The sequence below is a fragment of the Populus trichocarpa genome, chromosome 10, assembly GCF_000002775.5.
Source record: "Populus trichocarpa isolate Nisqually-1 chromosome 10, P.trichocarpa_v4.1, whole genome shotgun sequence".
NCBI classification, from domain to species: domain Eukaryota; kingdom Viridiplantae; phylum Streptophyta; class Magnoliopsida; order Malpighiales; family Salicaceae; genus Populus; species Populus trichocarpa.
The window spans coordinates 10,199,534-10,225,106 of NC_037294.2; the positions used below are offsets into that span (position 1 = coordinate 10,199,534).

At 34.1% G+C, this 25,573-nt stretch overlaps 1 protein-coding gene across 3 annotated transcripts; it reads right to left on the minus strand.

Moving 5' to 3' along the window:
- Window positions 1–20,920: 20,920 nt before the first annotated feature.
- LOC7498022 (ethylene receptor 2) lies at window positions 20,921–25,382 on the minus strand. Of its 3 annotated transcripts, none has more exons than XM_052456402.1 (4): window positions 24,760–25,382; window positions 23,999–24,287; window positions 22,388–23,724; window positions 20,921–21,625 (listed from the first exon to the last, which is right to left on the minus strand). In XM_052456402.1, coding segments are annotated over exons 2-4 (1,881 nt in total). In that variant the 5' UTR covers window positions 24,000–24,287; window positions 24,760–25,382; the 3' UTR covers window positions 20,921–21,082. The 3 variants fall into 3 exon arrangements, with proteins under 3 accessions (XP_052312362.1, XP_024466184.1, XP_024466183.1); XM_024610416.2 differs by having other exon boundaries at window positions 22,388–23,719; window positions 24,760–25,348; XM_024610415.2 differs by having other exon boundaries at window positions 22,388–24,287; window positions 24,760–25,349.
- Between the last annotated feature and the right edge of the window lie 191 nt (window positions 25,383–25,573).

The following is a 25,573-nucleotide window of genomic DNA, read 5'->3' on the forward strand; positions in this document are numbered from 1 at the left end:
TTGTTGCTTTATGATGCTTCCCTGAGCTAGCTTCCAATCATTTTGGCCCACCAAAAGAGATAATTTCCCCTTCTTGTTTGCAATAAAAATATTGAACTTATGTGAAGAACAAATACCAACATTTTCTACAACGCAACAAAAGTACTGCCGTATTGGTTCCAACTGTGCTTGGTTTAAAATAGAGTATTTCTATATATATTACTCGTCATTAAAGAATAATCGCGCGCGAATACTTCAGTACTGATCTTCCCCTTAATGTATACGTTGCATATATGCTAGCTTTAAAATTATATAGAATAAAGAAAATCATGCATGAAAACAAATTCAAAAGAGTTATTTTCCATGTTGTGATGATTCTCAGAGAAAATAATCATCTTTATTTCCTTGTGGATACATACCAGAGGGTTATTTAACTGAAATGATCCGTGCTTCTATGATTAAATGCCTTATATCCAGGGCTACACCAGAGATTTCAAGTGCTACATAAAGCTGAGCAGAAGAGAACTTTAACATGCATTCTATCAGATTGATCAACAACCCCTTTAAGATCATTTTCTTCTTCTCACACTCAAAGGATCTTATTGAGTTGTAGAAACATGGAGGACCCTCTTCACATGGATTCACGTGTTCTCCTTAATAAATATTGATTTAAAAATCATTAGCAAATTGTATCAATACAACATTCCAAAGCTAAAGTCGAAGCAATATTGATGGACCCTCATCTGTTCAATAATTACTATCGCACTACTTAAACTAATCCTTCATCTTATTACACCAATAAAAACAAATATGCTCTCCTTTTGTTTCAATTGCCTTTCCAAGTGTTGGGACTCCACAACTTGCATTTGCAACTAGCGAGACTGAGCTATCATCGAGACAGTGAGAAGCCATTTAATCTAACATTAGTTTGAAAGGGAATCCACTGACTCAACATTAATGAAATGTAAACCACCCATTAATTGACCAAATTATATATTAAAGAGAGCGAGAAATTATTATGAATAAACTATACAGTGGGGTAGCAGCGGACATCATCCAAGAGAAATCCAGGAACATGTTGGCTTTCCTTTCAAGTCCATGTTGATGCTGAAATCCAATCGCGCCGTTCCCTTGTCGTGGAGTACGCATCATCATCTTGTATCCAACGAAACAGACTTTAACCTAATCTTTCAAAAACCAATCAATCTCATTAGCCTTCCTTTCTTGAGAGAGAAAAGCCAACTTTGCTGCAAAGAGATGAGTGGGTTGAAATAAGGGTCTTTGCTAGCCATGGCAGCTTTGAACTAAGTTTATGACATGGTGGACATCTCTTGGTGCGTTTCTAAATCACTAGATAATATACTATTTGAATAGCCTCACATGATTTTTGGAAAATTTTAAAAGAAGGCATAACAATTCTTATCTTTTGGTACTGCTTGGAGTACTTGGCTAGTTAAAAATGATTTAGTTTTAAATAAGGTTTAATCCAATATGAAAAGATGATTTTATATAATTTTGTTTCATTTTTCTTCTCGGTTACAGGCCAACGAAAAGCGTTTCACTCATACAGGTTATGATTTAGAGATAAATTCAGCTTGTATTAGTAAATGGTCTAATAATATTAAGGGAGTATTTAACACTGAGATCAAAATGTTATTTGCTTAAAATTTAAATTTTTCTTTGTAGCTTAAGATTATTATTTTTAAAATATTTTTGGATGATTTTGATGCGGTGATGTCAAAAATAAATTCTAAAAAATAAAAAATATTATTTTAATATATTTTAAAACAAAAAATATTTTGTGTTTTTAAATTCTAAAGTCAAAGTAATTAAGGAAATAAAAATCTTCTATATTTTGTTTTTTTGTTTTTTATTATTTCTTTTGTAATAATTCTTACTATAAGTTGTTTAATCATTTATTAAATGATCAACAACTACTGACACACACACACAGATATATATATATATATATATATATATATATATATATAAAGGTATTTGCTGAGAAGAAAGTGACCATGTTTATCTTCATATCGGAGTTGGCGTGCGCATATATATATCTTTGTTCGTGCGCTGGTCGACAGATGTTATTGATTACTAGGGCAAGCTAGGTTAATTTGTGGCCTAGCTATATGTGACATAGATACCAACCCCGGTTTGAATGATCCGGTTAAGAAATTACATACGGTTATAAAGGTTGATTTGAATCAATTTAAGAAAGTAAAAAAAAATATTTGAGATTTTAATATTTAAAAAAATAAATTAAAAAATAATTCATGTTAAAATAGGTTAAAAGATTATTTCAAAAGGTTTTTTTATTCCATATCAAAAAGATATTATCTTATCCTTTTAAGTTGAAGTATTTACACCAAATTTTTTTTTATTCCACATTGAAAAAACATAATTTTTTTCTTGTGAATATAAAATATATATATTGATGGATTTCAAATCTCACATTGAAAAAATAAAATATTATTCTAATATTTATATAGTAAAATATGATATAAGTTAGTAACCAACTGAAAAAGATGAAAAAAAAGATCTCTAACTAGGGGAAAAACATATATTTTTTTAAAAACGAGTCTCTATGGGGTTATGTCAATTCACTCGAGTTCCGGGTTGACCCAGCGGATCAAATAGTTTTCTTCGTGTCAATTGTAGGCTCGAGTTTTGAATGAAACAAACTCGGACAAGACCCCAGGTCACCCGAGGCCTTAACCGGGTCTGATAACTATGATATGTGACTCAATTTATGGATATGGAAATAACCAAGCTATTTTCAAACATTTAATTAACAAGATATGCCTAGCTGATCATGTGGTGACTTAATCTTGCAAGGTGAACCACTAATTCAAAATTAATGTTTCAAAATTAATAGCTTCATCCATGTGTTAAGGGAAAGGAATGAAGTAGCTGACCATTTAGCTAAACAAAGTTTAAGTAGACCTGATGGATTTATAGCTTAATTAATTGGTTGTAGCTCTTCTTTTGTTTGTCTTAGCCTTTAACTTATTAATTGAGCAATATTAAAATCAATCATTATACAATTAAAAGAAGTACTGAACGTAATGATTTTTCTAACGAATTTCAAGATCGATGAAATATTCCTCTAATGACTAAAAAATCTTTGTTTTATGTTTCTGCCACATTTTTCATAAGATCCCACAGGAGCGAGCGAGCAAGCAAGTTTAATACAAGTTAAAAAGGTGAGTTTCCGAGGCCAAAAGATTTCAAAATTGGATGACAAATTTAAATAATAATATTATTGAACTCTGGTATATATTCTTTTTAATTAGGCTGTCATTCATCGATCTTAATGCACCCACCCACACATATATCCTATTTTAGAACTGCTCCATTTGTTCTTGTCTAGAAAAGCTCATTGCACAATTCAACTATTAAACTTACACTTTTATTTTCACCCCTTCTTTTCCCTTGAATGATTAGCATGTCCTGTTATTGTGCTGTGTGTTATGATTGATATTTTTCTAGTTGCAAAGACTATACAAAACCATATTAAAACAGAATGCAGCACGTTCTGCAACCTTTTATTATATGTCTAGTAAATAACTCAATTTCTTTAAGCGATGGGTCACAACAAGAAAATTGAAGAATGCCGATGGATTATTCCGTTGGCATTTAGACAAAACTATGTTGATGTTTTTTTTTTAAAAAAGACATATCATTGTCGTTGGAAAGTCGATCTTCAACAATTTTATTTCTTCAGCAATTTTTAATATTAATAACAAAATATTTCAATTTTAGAATCAACTTTTACCATCTATTTTCCGTCAGACAATCCATCAACAATGAAAAGTACCGACATAATAAACGTTGACAGAATCAACGTTTATTAACACAAAAATAAAACGTTGACATAAAAATCTTTTATTTGTCGGTTTTTCCATTGATATTTTCAATTATTTTGCTGGCATCTCACAATCAACACACAAAAAAATTCTGTCTTTTTCATAAATTAACATCTCACAATCAGCGTAAACAAATAATAATCAGACAAATAAAACTTGCAATAAAGTTAATATTTGGGAAGATTTTATATTTTTTACAAGATTTTAAATTGTTCAATGGTAAACGTCCAAAAGAATGATAAACAAAAATTTGGAACACTAAGCATGTTTGCTGCTTGAAAATGTTAAGCTTACTGCTTGCATAATGCAGTGACAAGACACAATTCACCGAAGAATGCTTGAAAAACTTCCAAAGTCTTTTCATCATGAGTCTACATCACTCCATTTTGCAAGCAAACGCCCTTTCAACATTAGAATAAGAATCTTAAATCTCAATTTAACCAACAATAACTAAAGTATAGAATCACTTTCACCAAAATTGCAGAAATGTACTTCTTAATAAATTTACCATATTCAAATTATATAAGAAATCCACCATTCATCTAAAAACAAGAAAAAAAATCTACCACGCCCCCTAAATAAACATGAAAAGCCATTTGAACTACGAGCAATTAACGTCCGGTATACATCAAATGTCCAATTTAAGCAAGAATCTGTTAAAGAACCATCTCAACCCAAAATTTTAAGCTGTTAGGTGAGGTCCCAAGATATAATTTATATTATTCTCTAACACACCCCCTCAAGTGAAAGCCCTTTGAGCTTGAAACTTGCACATGCACACACTATCTTGTGCTTCATTTTTATCAAACAAATGGGGATGGTGAGATTCAAACTCATAACCACTTGGTCATTAAGGCTCTGATACCATGTCAAAGAACCATCTCAACCCAAAAGCTTAATCTGTTAGGTGAGTTCTCAAGATATGATTTATATTATTCTCTAACATAATTCAGTAGGCACAAAGAGTACATTGATCTGTTAATTTGCTTCCCGTCAACAGCTCTGTTATGAAACAATCAATTACAAACCACAATAAAAGAATCAAAGAATATAAGACCCACCAGTGACTCGTGCTTATGGGAATTTGAATAATGCTCATCGAGTTAGCTAAATCATCCTCGTTGCATAAATCCCAAAAGATCATGACACTCACACACACTGGTTACAAAAATCTAGAATTGAAATAAACAAAAACTACTAATAACTTACTAGTACCCATATGTAAGAACATTGAACTTCTTTGATCGATGTATCCTAATAATAAAATCTAATTTTTCCATAATTAGTGAAGAAATCCTAAGGGTGAACTTCCACACCAATAGTTGTTGTATTCACCAAAACTACAAAAATAAATCAATAACTTCAACACCACAAAACCAACTCAGACAAGTATACAAGATTCAGTTAAAACAACAAAAGTTAAAAATTATGCTCATATTTCATCTCGAACTCGCCAGTCAAATGCCTTTTCACAAATGTTGTTTTCCCTGCATTGAGGAAACACCTAGAAGCCAAAAAATCAAAACCCCTATTATAAAATTAAAAAAATATATAACATCCTAAATCCAAAAACCAATACCCTAAATACATTCCCACAAAATAAACATTGTTTTTCTTTTTCAAATACCCATATTCTTTATAAAAAATATCAAAAACCAAGATTCTCCCTATTATAGAATGTATATATATAGGAAATACTATAGGACTATTCTAGTGTTGTAATTTCTACTTTTACTATTGTATATTGCCCTAAAGATATAAATAGAAAAAGTTGGCTAACTAATAGGTTAAGCCTCTTACTTCTTCTTAACTTGGTATCGAAGCCTTAACACATCAGAACTCCTCTCTCCTTCTCCCTCTCCCTCCACCAAACCGGCACTGTAGCTCAGCCGACCGGCCACTCAGAGGCTGCTGTCGGTGGTGCCTTCCCACAACAACAACCTTCTTCACTTGCAGAGCAGAACAATGGCTCTTCTTCTCATGTTTTCGTCGCCCCTCTTCACATTATGAGGGCATCAACTCCAGCTATGGTTGCTTTGTCCAACACTCAGCAAGTTGTTTCGTTGAAGCTTACGAACACCAATTATCTCTATTGGCGAATGCATATGAAGTCATATCTTCTTAGTCAGGGTGTCTTCCATTTTGTTGATGGCTCGGTGCCGTGTCTTTCCTCTCATGTTTCTGACAGTTCTACTGGTTCTTCTCTGACAATCAACCTCTTTTTTCTTCGTTGGAAGCAACAAAATCAACTTATTTTGAGCGCATTACTCTCCTCTCTTTTCATGGATGTACTGCACCTTGTGGTAGATTGTCAAACCTCTCATTGTGTTTGGCACACTCTTGAGAAAACTCTCGTCTCTCCGTCTAACTCTTGCATTATGCAACTCCATGGGTCTTCACAAGATCTTTGACAAGGTATATGCAACAAGGTCTTCAGTTGCTATGTATATGCAACAAGCAAAATTATTATTTGATGAATTAGTTGCTGCTGGTCGGTCTATTTCCCTTGAAGACTTCAACCTCCATGTATTTCATGGCCTTCGTGGTGAGTTCAAAGACTTGGTAACCAGCCTCACAACCAAGGCAGAACTGTTGTAATATGCCAACCTCCATAACCAACCTTTTTTATTTATATGTGTAGGGCAATATACAATAGTAAAGGTAGAGATTACAACACTAGAGTAGTCCTATAGTATTTTCTATATATATACATTCTATAATACGAGATTGTCATTTTGTACGAGACAAGGTTGTGAAAAAGAAGATTCAGATTTGTTTTATCTCTTCTCAAGATCCACTTGCAGATGTCTTTGCTAAGCCGTTTCCTACTGCTTCTTTTACTGCTTTTCAATTCAAGTTTCGAGTCGATCCTCCACCCTCGGCATGAGGGGACATATTATAGAATGTATATATATAGGAAATATTATAGGACTACTCTAGTGTTATAATCTCTACCTTTACTATTGTATATTGCCCTACACATATAAATAGAAAAGTTGGTTATTAAGCTTTTTATTTTTTCTCAACTTTCTCTTTACACAAAAAAACCAAACCCAGTTTGTTGATTCGACAAAGCCTAATAAATTATAAAAAAAAATCATCAAAAATAAAATAAAAACTAAATATTGAGATTATTCCAATATAAAAAATGAAAATGAACTAACGGAGGGAGGTTGCATATGCCGAAAGAGGGTTAGGTGGCTGGATTATTTAGGGGGGTGTCAGAAATTTGAAGTGCATGGGAGAGAGACCAGATTTAGAGTTTGAATTGAAATCAAAGAATTAAGAAGAAGAAATGGGGAAGAAGAGATGATTGTCAATTTTTATTTTATTTTTTAAATTATTGATGGGATTTTTATCTGCAATTTGATATGTTAGGAACACTAATGAAAATATTAATAGTATAGTTTTAATTTTATTATTGTTTCCACCAGAAATTACTAGTGAAATATGGCCATCGCATTTCTCATCGGTAAAGTCATGATGAAATATTTTTTTTGTCAGCTTTTTCGTTGCTTTTTTCAATTTTTGGATATCCGCAATCCAAAATAACGGACAAACGAAAAGAAGATCAAGGTATGATCAACATCATAATTATTATATCAAGTTAGAAATAATAGGGATTACGTGCTTCTTCCAAAAAAAGGACGTAATCCCTATTATTTCTCTCACTCTGTACAGGCCTAGCTAGTGCCATATTTCGTTTTTATTTTTATTTTTATTGATTCTCATCTTATCAAAATAAATAAATACTTAATGATATCTGTTTTTTTTTGGAAAGTCTGAAAACAATTGCTTGGTCGATGCTTTTGATAATTGTACGTAATTCAATTACATGATCAAATTGTTGTAATATTTTATTATGTCGTGATGATGATTTTTTTTTTTTGAAAACCAAGATGAATAAAGAAAAAAATCACCAAAACTGTTGAAACAAGCCTGGATTGAAAGAGGCAATATCAAGACAAATGAAAAAAAAACAAAAAAAAAAAAAACAAAGGAGCTATATACATTGATATGTTTAATTAGTAACTGCACACATATTACTTAATTTTCTCCTTGAAATTGTTGAAGAACAAGCATGGATTGAAACACAACCTCGCCACTGCCATTAGAATGCACAGTAATGCCATGAACAAAGATTCTCTAAAGTAATAACCATCAAAATTGTGCAATTTACGTGAAATTAAGGGTGGAGGAATATTAAAAGTGACTCGTGCAACCTTAGAAATTAAGTAGTCCTAATTAATTCTCCAAATCCAGTTATGCTGCTCTACCTATTAACGAGCTAGTCCAAGAATTGATCATATATCCAGCTGGCAAGATCATCGATCTACGAAAATGCATGCTTGATGATCTTAACAAAATCACAAAGGAGTAGGAGAAAGCCAATCACAATATTTCCCGTTTTTCAATGTTAAGCGCTGTTTTTTTAACCATAGTTTGTCAAGTTGTAGTGAAGTTATTTAGGCAAATGATGAAAAATTAACGCCATAGGAATGCCTTTCTTTAAGAAGTCAGAATCCATTTAAGTAATGGTACTCACCATCCTGAATCTTGGTTCATCCTTTTTCATGCAACATCTTCTTGTAAAAAGAAATATAATTTAAGCCAGTTCGTTTGGAGCCGCCATTCATATATATATATATATATATATATATATATATATATATATATATATATATATATATTTGTCTCAAAGATAAATATATATTTAATCAGTTTTCATGCATGAAGATTAAGTTCTTTAATTTCTAGTTAAGTTGACTTTAAATAAATTATTCACACCCGGATTGAGGTGCTGGGATTAATTTTGTAAGTAAATTATGCGTGGTTAATTGATATATTTGAGGTCAAATTTAAAATAAAATATACTTGTTAATTTCTTTATTAAATAACAAGTAAAAGTACCGGATTTTGTTATGATTTCAACATAAGAAAAGAAAATTAAGTTGGATAAAATACATTATGTACGTAGATGCCATCCCTTGCCAATATGTAAGCTTTTCTACGGTGAGCAACCGATAAATAGCATTACACTCGCAACTTCTTCTGCCTTTGGCTTTAACAAGAAAGGAAAAAAAGAAGAAGAAATTGCCAAAAACAATATGCCGACCCTTCAAAACAACGATGGGCAGTGTATGAATTAGCTTTTCTGGAAAGTAGTGGGTCCCAAATCAAACCTTTACCTTTCCGAAAACAGATCTGTTGACCAGTCTTACCCTTCCTCAGATTCCTCCACGTGGCATATGCAAGCTTTATCACTCTCTGACAGCCCCTCCAAATTAGCGGTTTTCCTTCCAGCCCGTCAAACGCGGGAGACATATATTTTGTCCTTTTTTTTTTTTTTAGGTAGTTTTTATGCTTATAATTTAAAAATTATAGTTAGGTTAGATTAATTGAATTTACATATATATTTGGTAAAAATTATAGTTAAAAAATTTATTTATAATAAAAAAACATATACTAAAATGTTTGGTTTGTATTTGAGAATGTGGTTGTGATTACTTTTCAAAGTATTTTTTACTTGCAAATAGATTAAAATAATATTTTTAAAAAATTATTTTTGATACCAGCATATCAAAATGATCTGAAAACACCAAAAAATATTAATTTAAAGCAAAGAAAAAAAAATAAAAATTTCAAATTTTTATTAGAAGCGCTTTTGAAACGCAAAAATAAATAGGAGAAAATTACAAAATTTAATTAAAAAAACATGTAAAAACTGTTGCACACAAAATACATTTTAAACTTAATTTTTTAGCGGGTCTCGCAACATAAAATACAGTTTGATTTGTTACCAATCACCTTACTGCATTTGTTTAAAATTAATTTTATAGATAAACATGATGGTAAGACAATTATTACGTTCACTGACTATTTTAAAATCGAATGCCTCATTGTGATTGCAATTTTCGTTTTATTTGCATTTGAAAATGAGATTTTATCGTGAAGTGGGACCTACGAGTAGCTTGTTTGGCCTTTCTTGGAGGGATTTGACGACAATCAAGAAGCCTTCCATGTTTATAAGCAGACGCATGATGATGATAAGTGAGCCTCTTCATTGCTGGCTGGGGGGGAAAAAACAAAAGAAATTACGTGTTAAGATTCTTAAAAAAGCCTTTGTTTTTATGCCTATCTACACAGCTATTTGGATCTTTAGTGAAATTATATAACAATAGTTGTCCATTGACTCTAATTACTTAATTGATTATGGGTGACGTTACTTGCAATAAGATGCACTGATTCTCTAGTCTAAAAGTTAATGATACTTGAATATTATTACATTTTTTAAGGTTTAACATGATTTGTAAGGAGGTTGCAATCCATGCATATCATACATAATTTGAATTTGAATTTTATATAAAGAAAAAATAAAATATTTTTTATATATAAGTACACCAATCTAAAAGAGTCCAGTATCATTAAAATTAGGCTTTATGATTTGTTCTGGTTTGCTTTTTATTTGATTATCTCGACCTCATGACCTCTAAAATAGTGCTTAACAGGTTAACCTGAGTTGAGGTGACTCATTTTTTATGTCATTTTTTTAATTAAGATTTTTACAGATTTTATCGTTCAATATTGGGTTACACAGGGACGATTGAGAATTGAATTTCATAATTGATTTTGATTTGCTTTCTATGAGCTGCACTGTTTGATTGTCTGATATATGCTAAGATGCTGTCGTGTTTTCTAATTATTGGTTTGTCTAAGATTTAAGAAAACTTCTCCTCAGTATGAAGATCCTCATCTTATCGGGTAAAAACCTAATCATTCTAACATCAACAAAAAAAAACTACATTTTATTTAATATTGAAAATACGTCTTATTTATAAGTTCATAAACTCATATATTAAAAGAAAACAATATTTTTTTTGGTATTTTTTTAAATACGGGTCTAGTTCTCATGGCTTTAATAAATTGTTTATTAAAGTTCAAAATGCATGCTAACATATATTTTTTTTAATTTTATTTTGCATGAAAATACAATATGAGATATTTTTTATATTTTGAGAGATTTGGTCGTATGCATGAAAACAAAGTATTTTTTTTTTCTATTTTTTCCGCAACATTGCAGAGAAAACCGAGTATTTTAATACCGGATTTGTATTTTTACAGTACAAAAATATAAATAAATATTAATCAAAATTGGTAGAAAAATAAGAGAGAAAACCACAAAAATTTTTTGAAAGGATTTTGAAAAAAAAAAATGGAATTTTTTTGTTGTTTTTTAATTAATATATAATAATAAAATTATTATATTATAATAATATTACAATGGGCCTGACCCAATTATACAGGCAGAGCCCATCCTAGTTGGGCTGAAGTCGACCCATAATAAATTGGCCCCAAGGTCTACCAAATGAATTAGGCCAACATTGGCCCAAGAAGAGGGTTGGGTTGATGTCGGTCCAAAAGAGTGTTAGGCTGATATCGGCCCAATAGATATTCTTTCTTTCTTTCTTATAGATCGGGTCGGACCCGGCCAAGTCATTTTGGTCCGGCTCAGTAAACAGTGGAGAGTGAATTAATTCACTCTCCACTGTTCACTTGTAGAACAGTGGAAGGGGCATAAAGAAGGAGAAGAAGAAGAAAGGGGGGCGAAGCTGACTTGGCAATGGTGGTGGTGTTGTTGACGATGGCTCAAGATGGCGTTGTGCGCCAGCAGGCGGTGGTTCTAGGCATTGCATTTTTTTTTCCTTTTATATGCAAAGGCACAAATTTCTTCCTTTTCTTTCTTCTTTTTCTTTCTTGTAGTTTTTGTTTTTCCTTCTCTTATGTTTTTGTTCTTCCTCCTCTTGTTCTCTTTTTCGTTTCTGTTTTTCTATTTTTTCCTCTTTTCCTCTCTGTTTTCTTCCTTTTTCTTTCATTTGTCCTCTTTGTTTTTTTCTTTCCTTTATTTTTTTCTTCCTTCTTGTTCTCTCTGTATTTATTCGTCCTCTATGTTCATCCCCTCGTTATCCTCTAGTATTAAAGGGTTGGGGGAGAGGGAGCTACCCTACCCATATCCAGTCATGACGCAGCGGTAGTGTGGCTAAGGCGACCTCTATGCAGCCGCCCGCAGGGCTTGTCCCCTCTGCCTCTTTCATCATAGTGGAAGGCCATGAGGGGGTATGGATTGTTTTAAGATTTTTGGAGAAGTAGGAGGGAGAGATAGACGCTGCAAAAGAGGGGAAGAAAGTTCCCTGCCTTTGCGCGTCCAAGGGAAGAAGATGGCAAACAGTGCCATCAAAATGGCACCGTTTACAACTCTCTTTTTTTTTAATGAACAGTGGATGAAATAACGTCGTTTTGTACAAAACATGTCGTTTCATTTAAAAGAAAAATGGCGCCAAAAAGTCTATTTCCAAATCAGTCCTTAATTTTTTATTTGTTCAATCTAGTCCTCAATTGAGATTTTGATTTTAAGAATTAATTCAATTGCATCACTGCCAAATTCAAATGCCAGCCCTGATGTTGGTCGCCTTTTTCTCTTTGATCCTTGGTTTTGAATTTGTGTATTTTGACCTTTAATTGATCAACAAACTTCTAATTTCTTTAATTTAGCCTATGATCTGGTCAATTCCAGCCCTTATATTCGCGCACCTTTTCCAGTTTATTAGTTTTGGATCTCTTCAATCAAGTCCCTAATTATTCATCAAACTTTAATATTTATACAATTAAGCCCTTGATTTGATCAAATTAAGTGTTAAAAATTATAATTTGACCCTCAAACTTTAATATCTTCCAATTAAAACCTAAATTGACCTAAAAGTTAATTTTTCTTGCAATCAAACCCTTCATAAACTCAATTAATCTTTCAACAAAATCTAATTGAGTCTTTAAACATCTTGTTTTGGACTTTTCTTCCTCAAATTGAATTTTCTTTATCAATAGAGCCTTTATCAATTAAAAATATATTGTCAAATTTCAATCTTTGTATTTTGAACTTTCTCAACCAATCTTTGACTATTTTTTGGGCTCACCTGTGTCTTCATCTCACTGCTATATATATATTTTTATTTTATTTATTTCTTTTTTTTGTATAAGAATCCAAAAATGGATAACAACAAATCTTATAGGGTAAAAATGGGGAGAGTTTTGAAGATAAATCCAATGATATCCTAGCAAACTCTCTTAAAAAAAATCATATTCAATAATTAAACTAATATATATATATATATATATATATATATATATATATTAGTTTAATTATTTTCTCTCTTTTTTATTATTCCACAAACTTCAATAATTTTCATCCAAAGAAAGTAAGTGCACAAATATACAAATTTCAATACAAATATTAACACGCTCTCTCTTTTTTATTGGATAATAACACGGCTAACCAGACCGTTGTTTTCTATAGCCCAATCAGGATTAAAATTTCCTTTCAATAGGTAGTTTCACAAGTTAAGCAACTTTACAAGCTTAGGCTCTCATCATCCTTGCAGACATCTTATTAGCCCATCTTACATGTGAGCTACACTAATTACGATGGTGAGCTACACTTCATCTTCGAACATTAGTTAAATACCCTTAATTATTGCTCACCTATACAAGTATAATTACCCGACTCTACACTAATCATAAGTACAACTTGCATATAGTTAATTTCTAGTTTATGTATCATTAAATTCCTCTGCTAAAACTGATTTAAATATAAAAGGGTATTTTAAAACACATAAAAAAAAATTAGTTTACACGTGAGAACAACCCAGCTGAGCTCATTGTTAATCGTGAGAAACAAGGAAATCTTCTGAAAATCTCCATTGACACTTCATCATCGCACATTTGAAATGAGTCTGGATGAGAATTTATAAAATAGGAAATGTTATTATCATTACATAGCTATAATTCTGATGTACGTTGTAATAAACAAAAGAAGATTAATAATTAATTAATAACTACGCGTGTCTTGTCATGAAACAACACATTTTTCTCATTTCTGCGTTTCAATTAATCGTGAAAAATCACAACAAACGCGGTCAAGGTGTAAATGGTCGACCTAAGACTGATGCCGGCTTTACAATAAAATATATGCGTGGCTTGGGACTTTGGCTAAGAGAACCGTCAATTATAAATATATTAATGTGATTGATTTCCATGTTTTATATTATGATAATCACCGTATTGGGAACTTGGAGAAATCTGATTGTTCTTCCTAAATTATTTAATGCAAGTATTACCATCCCTAGATGACAACTTTATTGGTTAAAATCTGTCGGTGACTTGCTTGTAATTACACGTACCGACTGCTTTCAATAAGAGGATAAAAAGTCTACATTTTTTTTCTCTGGATTGACCCTCGCATGCTTGCAATCTCCGGGGAAGTTGCTTGCTGTCTACAAGATTGATCCAACTCAACTTGAAATCATTCGCTTTAATGTTCATACAGAAATTCACTCTAACTTTAACCTCTTTTGAAATTTAACTTTAAAGTTTTTTTTATTCTGTTTTACATTTTTTTTAAAAAAAGTATGTTAATTTGAATTCATCGGCACCGTTTTAAATAAAAATTATATATTTCAAGACATGGCTGTAATTTTTATTTAATTGAAGTGTTTGTATAATGTTTTGTCCATTGAGACTTGGAAATTATACTACTAGGACTATGTTCAATTTCTAGAAGACGAAGGGTGAGGTGAAATATAGGGACTTGGGGATGGAGTATTATCTTTGTTTTTGCAAGTTTTATTTGGAGTGTAGGAACCAGTTCAATACACACAAACTAGCCCAAGATTCTCTACATATAAAAAAAGGAAAGGAAGAAGAAGAAGAAGAGTGTTATCTCCACTACATGGTCCAAAACCTACCGATCAAAATACAGTATTTTAACAATTAGGTAGACTACAAACTTTCACAAAGCTCAAGGATTTATGCTGCAGCCTGCGAGTAATTTTTCTTTAGTCAATCTTGTATGTGGAGGCATAAGTACAGATTTTGCGAAATTCCAATCATCCAAAATTCTTGAACCAGAATCATCTGCATACATTTAAAGATAACCCTCCATCCTACAATGTATGTTTATGCCTTAGAGACTGTTTTTACTCTTGTAATTGTGGTTGTATGCATTTTAAAAACGTGTTTGGTTAATTTTAATGCTTTTCAATAGTTTTAATAGTTTTAACTGCTAATATAAAAAAAATTATTTTAATATATTTTTAATTAAAAAATATTCTATACTATAATATCAAACACACAATTATTATCACCCTCTTACATGGAAGAAGCACGTGTCCAGAAAGAATGACTGACATTAAATTTTATTCCTCGAAAACTATAGAAGCCCAGTGTTGCAAGCCTAGTATGATTTAGATATGAGAAGCTAGGCCTGGTTGACCTTGCTAGCCTTGGACCTTAAGGGCTTAGATACACCACCAGCTCTGTTTATGAGTTATGAACTTGTTGACTGGGCTCTCTTAACAATCTAACTTCCAAGGCTCAAGTTTCAACTGCAACTAGAGAAATTGATGTCCCAAGACCCATTCAAAGCATACTTTCTTCGCCCATTGTAACAGTAAGACGTATAGCTTTGAAAGACTCTAATGGACGTCTCCGCATCTGTTTGCAAAAGGGCCGAAACCATGTAAGGAATGGAAATATATCGTGGTCAAATACAAGTTATTTGAGTTGAAAATAGAAAATTCAAGAGAGTTTTATTTTTCAAAACTGGTATACAAGGAAGCACACTCCCTCAAATTTATTGATAATACAGCTACCATTCTCATGAAAACTGCATATGGGATTGGTAAGAAATCAAATTAATTCCAAACAAATCATATAAGAAAGCGTGAACGATCTTAAAACTGAAGCATGAGAACTCAATCAGAGGCTGAGAATTTAAGCAAGGAAAGAAAGACTTGTCTTGAGACAGTTATACAGTAGGGTAATTGAAAATACAGCCACCATGCGTTCTTTTCTTTTTCTTTTTCTTTTTCTTTTTCCTCGTTGCACTATATTTCACTACACTTTAATTATTTTTGCTTTCTTCCTCTTGATAATAAGAAACAGTGCAGTATACACACACATGCATGCATGCATACACACACACACAATTTCAATACCTAAAGAATAACACTGACCGAGTCTGATTTCAAGATCCAATCAATCTAAGAAACATTTGGAAATGTATTACTGATGAGTTCATTAGCTCTCTGATGCCAGTAAAAGCTGAGGAAATACATAACGAACATAGAAAAATAGATAAACATACACTAGTTTTATATAAATGTGGGGGGGGGGGGGGGGATGCGTGCATACTGCATACAGGTATTAATGACTCCTAATGAAGCTCTTGGAAAGCAAACAAAAAGCAAGTCATTATCTATCGTTAATTTTTTGCTATGTACATCTACCCATAGAACCAAACAGTCAATACCACTTGGGGAGGAGCGATGTAGCTAGAAGCAACTGGTCACCATGGTTGTAATCCTCATCTGTAATCCATTTCCCAGCAGCCATGACCTATTTCCACTAGTCAAGTAGCGATCATCGTGTTGGTTAAAGTAGGTAGTAATTAATTTATTATGCCAGAATCTATATAGACAGCAAAGTCCAAATTAATTACTCAATTGGGCAACTTTACTTTCTTATAAATATTTCATAGCCAAAAGTTTAGAGGATCAATGCATTGGGGCTAGAGCTGCCTTTCTATGTATGATTTCCTCGAGTACATTATTATAATGCTGGTTTGTGACTTTCTAGTTTATAATTTAGGTGTATTTAGTCTTGCGTACAGAGCTAGATCTGTGACGAACAGCATTTTATCTCCCTCTGGAGAGAATAAAATATACCCCCATGTTGGCTTTGAGTATAATAAACTCATCTGTCTTTCTCAAGCGAAATATATATTTATCTTCAAGTTGCCAGTGACTCTATTAGATTAACTTCAAGCAATCTAAAAGCATGAAAGACAATCCTTTGTGATATTTTATTTGGGATACAGAGCCCCTTCCACAGGCGCTTTTACCAGAACAAAACACATTCCAAGTAGCTAGTGAAGAACATGTTCTGGCATCCAAAATTTTAAGCCAAGTTGCGTTTATAAGAAGATTCGAGGCCCATGATCCTTTCTGACTCCAGCTTCTTTGATCGTAAAATCCTAGTGTTTTAGTATTCAAGAAGCAATATATATATTGAGGGCTTGTCTGCCGCTCTTCGTGAGACACAAACAACACTGACAAAGTGTATATATTGCCAAGTTGCAAGAATCTAATTTAGTTCTTGTTACCAAAAGAATGAAAAATTATTTCTTTCGGAACTTGATATGAATGAAAAGTGTAATTGACTTTGTATTTGTTTGGAGAGAGACATTAGCTTGAAATTGCCAACTTTTTTTTTTTCATCTCAACAACTTGGAAGCCCAAGTCATAGCATTAGCATCATCACCATTAATTAACTTTATACTTGATCTGGATTAGATTATAAATTACGCTTCAGTTTGGACATTGAATAGCCAATATATATATATTACAACAATTTTTTGAAGTTATTGTAAAATGATAGAAACCTTCCAAAAGTTTGAACATTTAGCAAAAACCCTCTCCAAGTTTAAGAAAAGAAGGGAAAGAACAAATTTGCCTCCAAACTATCCATGCATATCCCAACTGGGTTTCCCACTTATCAATTGTTCTAATTGAGTCCCTCATCTATTCTGATTTTGATCAATCAACCTCTTACTATGATCTATAGTTAACGATTCGTCAAACAAACACGTGATAGGCATAGGCCATAAGGTTACTCTTTCAGCCAGATTTTGACTAAAACTCTAGTTTTTTTTCGAAAAAGTTTTAGTGACAAATTGATACATTTGCGAATTTACATCGCGCGTGCAACTCACGTTTTGGTCAATTAAATGGCTAGGGATTACGCGCATGTCCTTCACGTGCTGGCTAAAATCCTCCAGAACAAGCATAAATTAAACTGAAACCTATTTCTCTTCTTTCTCTTTCAGAAGCGGAGTGGTTAGAAAGAGGGATGTGGGCTTCTAGTGAGAGAGAGGGATGATTTAGATCTGTGGGCGTGACTAATGTGTGTCATGGTGGATATCGAGTTGGTTCGTGGTTTTATGGTTGTCACGATACGAGAGGATTGGTTGGGTTGTGTCTTGGCCGTGGGTTTGGTTTGAACCGTGGAATGGAGGACGTAAGGTCCCGTGGGTCTGTGATGAGGTTTTGGGTTTGTAAGCTGTGGTAGAGGTCTTGGTGGTTTCGGTTTATTGGGTGGTAGTGCTCGGCCGATGATGGTGGCAGCGTGAAGTGGAGATAAGTGATGTAGTGGTGGTCTTGGTGTCTGGCTAGTTTGGTTTGGGTGTTTAGAGAAGTAGGAGTCTGTGTGAGCTCAGTAATTTATTGGGCTTATTTGGGTGAGTTTATTTGTGGTGGTTGGGTCGCTATGGGTTGTTTGGAGAAGAAGAAGAAGGTTGTTGGGTGTGATGTTGATGTGAGCAGTGGGTCAATTGGATTTTGGACTAAATTGAATCGATTGGGCAAAATCATCGGACTAAATGTGACTGAATTGAATTAATTGAAAACACTTGGACTAAAAATATGAATTAAATGGGCTGGTTTGAATTAACCCAATTCAATTAGACTTAAATGAAATTAATTGGACTGAATTGATTGGAATAAAACAAATAGGACTGAAAAGAAGTTATATAAATAGTCATTTGTCCTTTTTCAAATTCTGCAATTTCATCCAAATTTATTATAAATCCCATTTTTCTTTTTAATTGTTTCCGAGATTGAATCAATCTATACTTCCAAATTTAACCATTTATTACAAATTCATCCTTAATTTTCAAGATTATACAAATTTAACCAATCTAACTTTCAATTTTGATTTTTTCTCTTCAACTAAACACTCAATTGATTTCTAACTTGACTGTTTGTTTCAAATTCATCCTTGAACTTTTGATTTTTTTTAATTTTAGCCAAATTAAATCAAATCAAGCTTTTTTCTCCATTTTCTCTTCAATTCAAACCTCAATTTTAGACCAAAAACTACCAAACTCAATTTTTGTTCGTAATCGGTACAGCTTCAATCCCCAGATATGCTTTTTTTTATACTTTTGCATTTTATGTTTTTTATATGGTTATTTCTAACCACGTAAAATTAATAAAAATGACTAAGATAAAAAAAATTGACTAAATTTACCGAAAAGATATATTTTTTTAATTTTATATTTTTTTAAAATTTATAAAAATAGAAGTTAAAAATTGGGTTATGAAATATTTATGATTATCAACATTCATTTGTATAATTGAGATGCAATTAGTCTTTACATAGACAGTCTAGATTCAGGGATTTCATACGATTTTTTTCCCCATCTAAAACATTATTGAATGGATGGTTTGTTGCCTGGAAGATTATTATACACCATTAATTTTGTGAATTATATTTCAAAACAAGTTATGATTTCTGCGGTATAAATACAGTGATATATAATTAAAAAATTTATTTATTATAATGAAATGGTTATTTTCTTTTTCTAAGGAGAAGTTTCAGCAATACGGAGATGGAGCAGTAGTTCATTTATCTAGATGATGATGTTACATAATTACCATATATCACGATATTCACCTTCACAGTGGCTTGAACAATTCAAGGAACGTGTAAGAGGAATAAAGCGTTAACGTGTTAGAAAGTGGTTACACTAACCAGGCCCGTTGGGGCTCATCAAGTCACAGAGTTGAAATTATGAAAGAAGCTAGGTAGGAATGGCATTCCTCTGGGGAGGAAAACCCTATCATTGCGACGTAGAATAGGGTTTTATTCTCACGCCATGCCCTGAACCATGCAGTGAACCCAATATTGAAAGGAGACACGGTAGGGATAAAAAGTGGCCGAGAAAGAACAGTGAACACCTGCTCGACGGAAGGGATAAGACGAGGACATGATCGGTAGGGACCAATGATGTGCGTGAGAATAATAAATAATACATAGTGATAAGATATCCGTAAAACAATGTTGACAAGGAACTCACCAAACCCTCGCATACCTAATAATTGATTCTGAATGAGCCATCACCTAATGCCACTTTCCAAGAAAATGTTTGTGTAAAAATTGATGGATAGGACAAAATCCGTGAACCGGCGAGTAAAAAGGAGTTTGAGTGAAGTACATGGAAAACTGGTCAATGTTGCAAGAGGATCTAACGTCAAGTCCTTGTAATAAAATAATGCACCTATCGATTAAAATAATCCTTCGTCCAAATTCATGGAATATTGCATCGAACTTCTCTCCCGATTTTGATATCCTATGATGCTAATTATGTATGGTTCGGGCATGATTTTTGTGGGAATAAGACGGGGGTCCACATGGTGTGATATTTCAGACACGAAAAAAGAAAGGGTCTATGTACGTTATGAGATTCATGCATGGTTTTAAGAACAAGGCTGATTGGACCCCCACCCTCTTTCCCGCTTTCCCCATCTCCCATGGCAGCAGGCAGGCTGGAACAGAGAGAAACTTCCTGGGGGCGTAAGAACGTGCAGGGCACGTGATCCTACAAACAACACGTGGATGGCGATAATTATATTCATGTTGGATGAGATACTTAGCAGCCCCTCGAGATTTTCCTTGCCGGCAAGAGAGAAGTCGCCACCAGATATCATCTCTCTCCATGTGAAATCTTAAATTCTCGAGGGTCATAGCATGGCTGGCATTCTATCAAATAAATTTGACCATGGCATGCAGTTGCTTTCAGCTCTATGAAACGGTCTCTACATAGACTAATATTGGAACCCATTCTTATCCTTACCAGGACCTCTAGGGACCTTCGACCAAAGGACAGTCAGTTTTAAATAAAATGAGACCTTCCGTTGAGAAAATACTTTTAATCTCTGAGCGTCTGTATTTTCAACGAAAAAACAACTTTCTTATTGCCAAGGTTCCTTTATTACTCTTGAATGTTCCTGGTACAAAATGCCCGTGGTATCCACTGCTTGAATCAAGAACTCAAGCACGTTCAATCAACTTCAAATGGCTTCCACTGCGTGCATTCTGTTTTCTTAATAAGAGTATTATTATTAAAGAACAAATTAGATAGGTTAAGCAAGACGCAACTGTGAGGAAGATAAACCTCTATCAATCAAGAAAATGGCGAGCTAATTTTGTATATCGTTGTAACTGTAAATGTTGTATATGTAACCATCTCTATACTAGACGATTGGCTGGCTATTCAATTGCGACCCCCAAACTGCTCTGAAAGAATCAAAGCTACAGCAGTTTTGTGTCTTGCGCAAGTGTCATCAAACAGCCTTGTTTGCCAGAAGCACGACTCTTCGTAGCTCATTGGCAATTCCTTGTAGAACAACTGGTTTCCGAATGACTCCATTGATTCCAATCTGCTTGCATTTGTCCCACACTTCGTCATCAGAACTTGCTGTCAAGGCAATGATCAAAGGCCAACTTCGACTTCTAAACTTCCGGATTCTCACAGCAATTTCAAATCCATCCAACTCAGGCATCTGAAGATCCAAAAGAACTATTTGGAAAGAAGATGCAGCTGGACCAATAGCACTAAGGCAGTCAAACCCAGATGAAACAGTAGCAACACTGCAACCTAGCTTCTCAAGCAGCCTCCGAGTCACAGCTCTGTTCAAATCATCAGCATCAGCTAATAGAACCTGCAAACCTCTGAACAGAGAGTTGGAATGTGGGTGCTCTGAGGATTCTCCAGATTCAGAGATGGCTATTGATATGGATGGTCGAAGCTGAAACCGAAGAACAAACCCCATGCTTTCAGCAAGGCCTTGAGAATTGGGCACCATCCAGATCTTACCCTGCATCAACTACCAAATACAAGGAGGTTAGAAAAAGAAAAGAAAAGAAAAGAAAACACTTGACAGGGTAAAAATTGTGACAGCTATTTAGATGCATACTTGCTTCAACTGAGAAACTCAACCTGGCAACATGAAAGGAAAAGATTATTACACCTAACTAGTTGTGTCCACGGGCATGACAAGGTGCTGAATTTTTCCAGAATTTGCATTTCATCCAAACCTCAAAGCACCAATACTTTTCACTCTATAACATAAAGAACTAAGTTCTTTCCAACTATATATTTAATATATGACACCATCTAAGAGAAAATTTATTAAGGCAAAATAATTGGTAATAAATATTGAAAATAAAAACCTTCCAAAAAAAAAAGAACCTGTAGAGCAGCTTCAAATGATACATTAACACACTCAAAAGACTCTCTAAGTTAATCATCTTGTCACAACCAAAGCCATCGACAGAGGTTGCTAAACAAGGATGATGCGTTTCATCAGACAAAGATTGCGCTCGGTATGAGTAACTACCCTATTAGTATATCGAGACTGATTCTGTGCAATATCTGTAACCACGCAGATATATATCTGAATCATCTTCACTGATAATGCATCTTGGACACAGAAATAAAAATCCTAATCATGAGACATAGAGATTGTGCTTGCAATCGTTTTCAAGCACAAGTTTATTATCAGTAGTTTCTAGTGTTTCAGGTCATAGCATTGGAAAAAGGATAGCTGTATGAGTGCATTTATGCATACAAAGGTTATGATTCTTACATGGACCAGCTTTTTGCAGATGCTGAAGCTCAAGCCCTCCTCAACACCGTCACTGGCATACCTCTTACCACTAAGTTGCGACATTGAAGTTGAGCCCTCTGACTCAGAAACACTACTGTTTATTGCAAATTCAAATCTGATATATACATCCCCATCAGAAATGCTTTGCCTCCACGCTGTCCATTTCTGATCATTCCTCTCCTGACTTCCATTCTCAGAGAAAACCCGAAGCACTGCAGACCCTCCTCCATTGTTGTGATCAAGTAGGTTCCCAACCATATGTAAAATCACCTGAAAAACCCTCCTTTCATCGCCCATAACATGATCCGGCAGGGACTTGTCAACCTCAATTGAAAAACAAAAGCCCCTATAAACACACAAGCATTTGGCAAGGCAAGCTGCTTCTTTGATCATGGCATGTAACCCAAAAGATCTAATCTCCAATGGAAATCTTCCACTATCCTTTGTTGAAATTTCAATCACATCATTTATCAACGTTGATAGGACATTGCTAGTCCTCATCATTGCATCAACAATAATTCGTTGCTCACCACTCAAATTCCCATCCTGTATCATTGAAATCAAACCCAAGATCGAATGCATTGGCCTCTTCATCCCATCACTCATTACCTTCTGAAATGCACCCCTAGCTTTGCTTGCCATCATTGCATTCTTTCTGGCCTGTTGTAGAGCTCGGTTTTGCTCCTCCAACTTCTCCCTCATAAGCTGGGACTCTTCAAGAACTGCAGCATGGGAGAGAGCCACAGCCACCTGATCAGCTACCACCTTAATTATCTCTACTTCCTGGTTGGTCCAAGATCTGGGTTGTCCACCTGGGAGAACCAACACCAATATTGCATAACAGGCCTCAATTATCTCAGGAGTCCCTCCTTTGAAATTGCAGACACGAAGTGTCGGCATTCGAATTGCAGCTACAGGCCCTGGCTCACCAGACTCCCCATGGCTTGCAGCAGCAAGTGCAGAGTCAGGCCTAAGCATGTTTACTGCTTCACTTTGTTTAATCCTAAGAACATCAGGATCAGTGATTGGAATTGAAAGATTATCTGAACTCAAATAATTACCTCTATTTAACTCATGAGTCAAGTCCATCTGGGTTCTGATTTCATTAGGCATCCAAACAGCACAATTTTGCAACCCCAATGTCTTTGATAACTCAACAAGGGTAGTATACAGAATCGTATGTCTATCAAGCGATTTTCGAATCTCTTGAGTAAGCATTCGAACATGCAACCCAGCTTCTTTCTGTTTCATTATAATCCCAACTTCACGACCAAGATCCCATGCCTTCTTCTTCAACATGAATTCTCTCACCTTCACTTTGAGAAGCAAAGGAATGAGAGTGAAAAGAGTAATCGCAGTGGCACAAGAAACCAGAGCAGTTAATATCTTGAAGACAGTTAGGGCAAGCATAAGCTGAAATGTGTGGGGGCCATAGGTCATGCCATTGATCAAATGGGTCAATCCACATAGAACAATGAAAGCAATGAACTCAAAGAGAACCCATTTAAATGGGACATTTGAGCAGCTAACGAAGTACAGCAGCTCAATAGGGATTGAAAAATAGGCCACAGCAATCAAGAAATCACTCACTCTTTGGCTCTCAAGAATACTGTCTATGCTCCATAAACTGCCCTCATCTTCACAATTACATCGTGAAAATTCGTTGTCGTTCGCAGATGCTGATATCAGGAATAAAAAAATCAACAGCAGCCCAGGAGCTAATGCTTTTAACATTGCGGCCATAATGGGCTGCTCCCTCTATCTCAATCCATTTATGAGCTCAACAAGTTTGAATCTTTCTCTTTTTTACAAATTTTTTTTGCAAAAGAGCTGCCTTTAACTATAGAAATCAAACATCTCCAGCTTCAATTCTCATTTCCTGTAAGAAACAAAAACAAAACTCTAACAAGATTAAAATCCCATTAAGATTTTGAAGGAATTAATTGGGCGTAATTTGGGGATCTACAACAAATGCACATATATTAGTTAATCTCTCATATCCTATACTTTAGCATACCCTTCTCTCTTCTCTCTGATTTTTAGATATATAATTAATTACTATTAAATAGAAGATGAAACAGTAACATAGAACATGACATTTTCATGATTTCATCGATAAAAAATTAAATAAAACTTTTTTGCTAGAGAAGAAAAGGAAAGATATCAAAGGCACAGGCCAAAAGATCAACCCCACTTATAAAAGAAAAACAGTTTAACCTGGATAAAAGAAATCAGCAATAAAAAAGATAAAACCCACCAACTTTTCCTCTCTCACAAAAAATGAACAAAAACCCACTAATAAAAAAACAAGAAAAGACATTGCAGCCTAACAAGAGAAAGAGCACCCGTACCTTAAGAAACCCAGATAGATCTTCTTTACTGATCTCTAACATGCAGTGGCATAGAAGCATACACAGAAAGTTATACGGTCATATAGATCTTCTTTACTGATCTCTAACATGCAGTGGCATAGAAGCATACACAGAAAGTTATATGGTCATACACTTATACTTAAAGAGACAGGAAGAGCTGAAATCTGCAGTTACACATTTTATGTATGGGAAACCAATCCAAGCAATACATCATCTTTTTATAGTAGAAGCAAAACCTTGTACCACCAAACTCCAACAGTGTTTTTTTCTCTCTCTTGGAAAAAATGAAAGAAAAAAAAATAGAGAGAGAGAGGGGGAGATAGACACTCAATAGACCCAAAACCACCAACTGGTTTTGCACAAACTGTACTAGGTTATGTGTATATGAAGACCTAAGAAAATAGAATAAAAATCCCTTCTCTTTCGTGCAGAGGGAGATAGAGAGGGAGAAAAAACAGCACTCTGTAGCTGGATGTAAAGCAAATTTGAAACGAAGAAAAAAAATAAAAAAGAAAAGAAAACGCTTCTAGAGAGAGAGAGACTAAAGTGAACCGTCCCCGCCGTTGTTTTGTAGGAGAGAGAGGGAGGGAGGGAGGGAGGGAGAGAAAAGGGACAATAGATATGAGGTGGGACCCGGTGGGGGGAACGAACACATACATGAAGAGAACTTGGACGCCCTTTTGAATCAACAAGTCCAAGTCATCCCTCAAAAGTTTTGTTTTATTTTTCTCTCTTTCTATCTGTCGAAAACGTTTCTTTGTTTCTGCCAAAAAATAACGCTTCTTTCACTCTC

What these genes read in the sequence shown, in the direction of transcription:
- LOC7498022 (XM_024610415.2), bottom strand. Translation starts at nt 24,151, where the DNA reads ATGGCCGCAATGTTAAAAGCATTAGCTCCTGGGCTGCTGTTGATTTTT. An exon ending in TCTGCAAAAAGCTGGTCCAT is followed by an intron (nt 21,626 to 22,387) that starts GTAAGAATCATA and finishes TGTATTTGGTAG; the next exon opens with TTGATGCAGGGTAAGATCTG.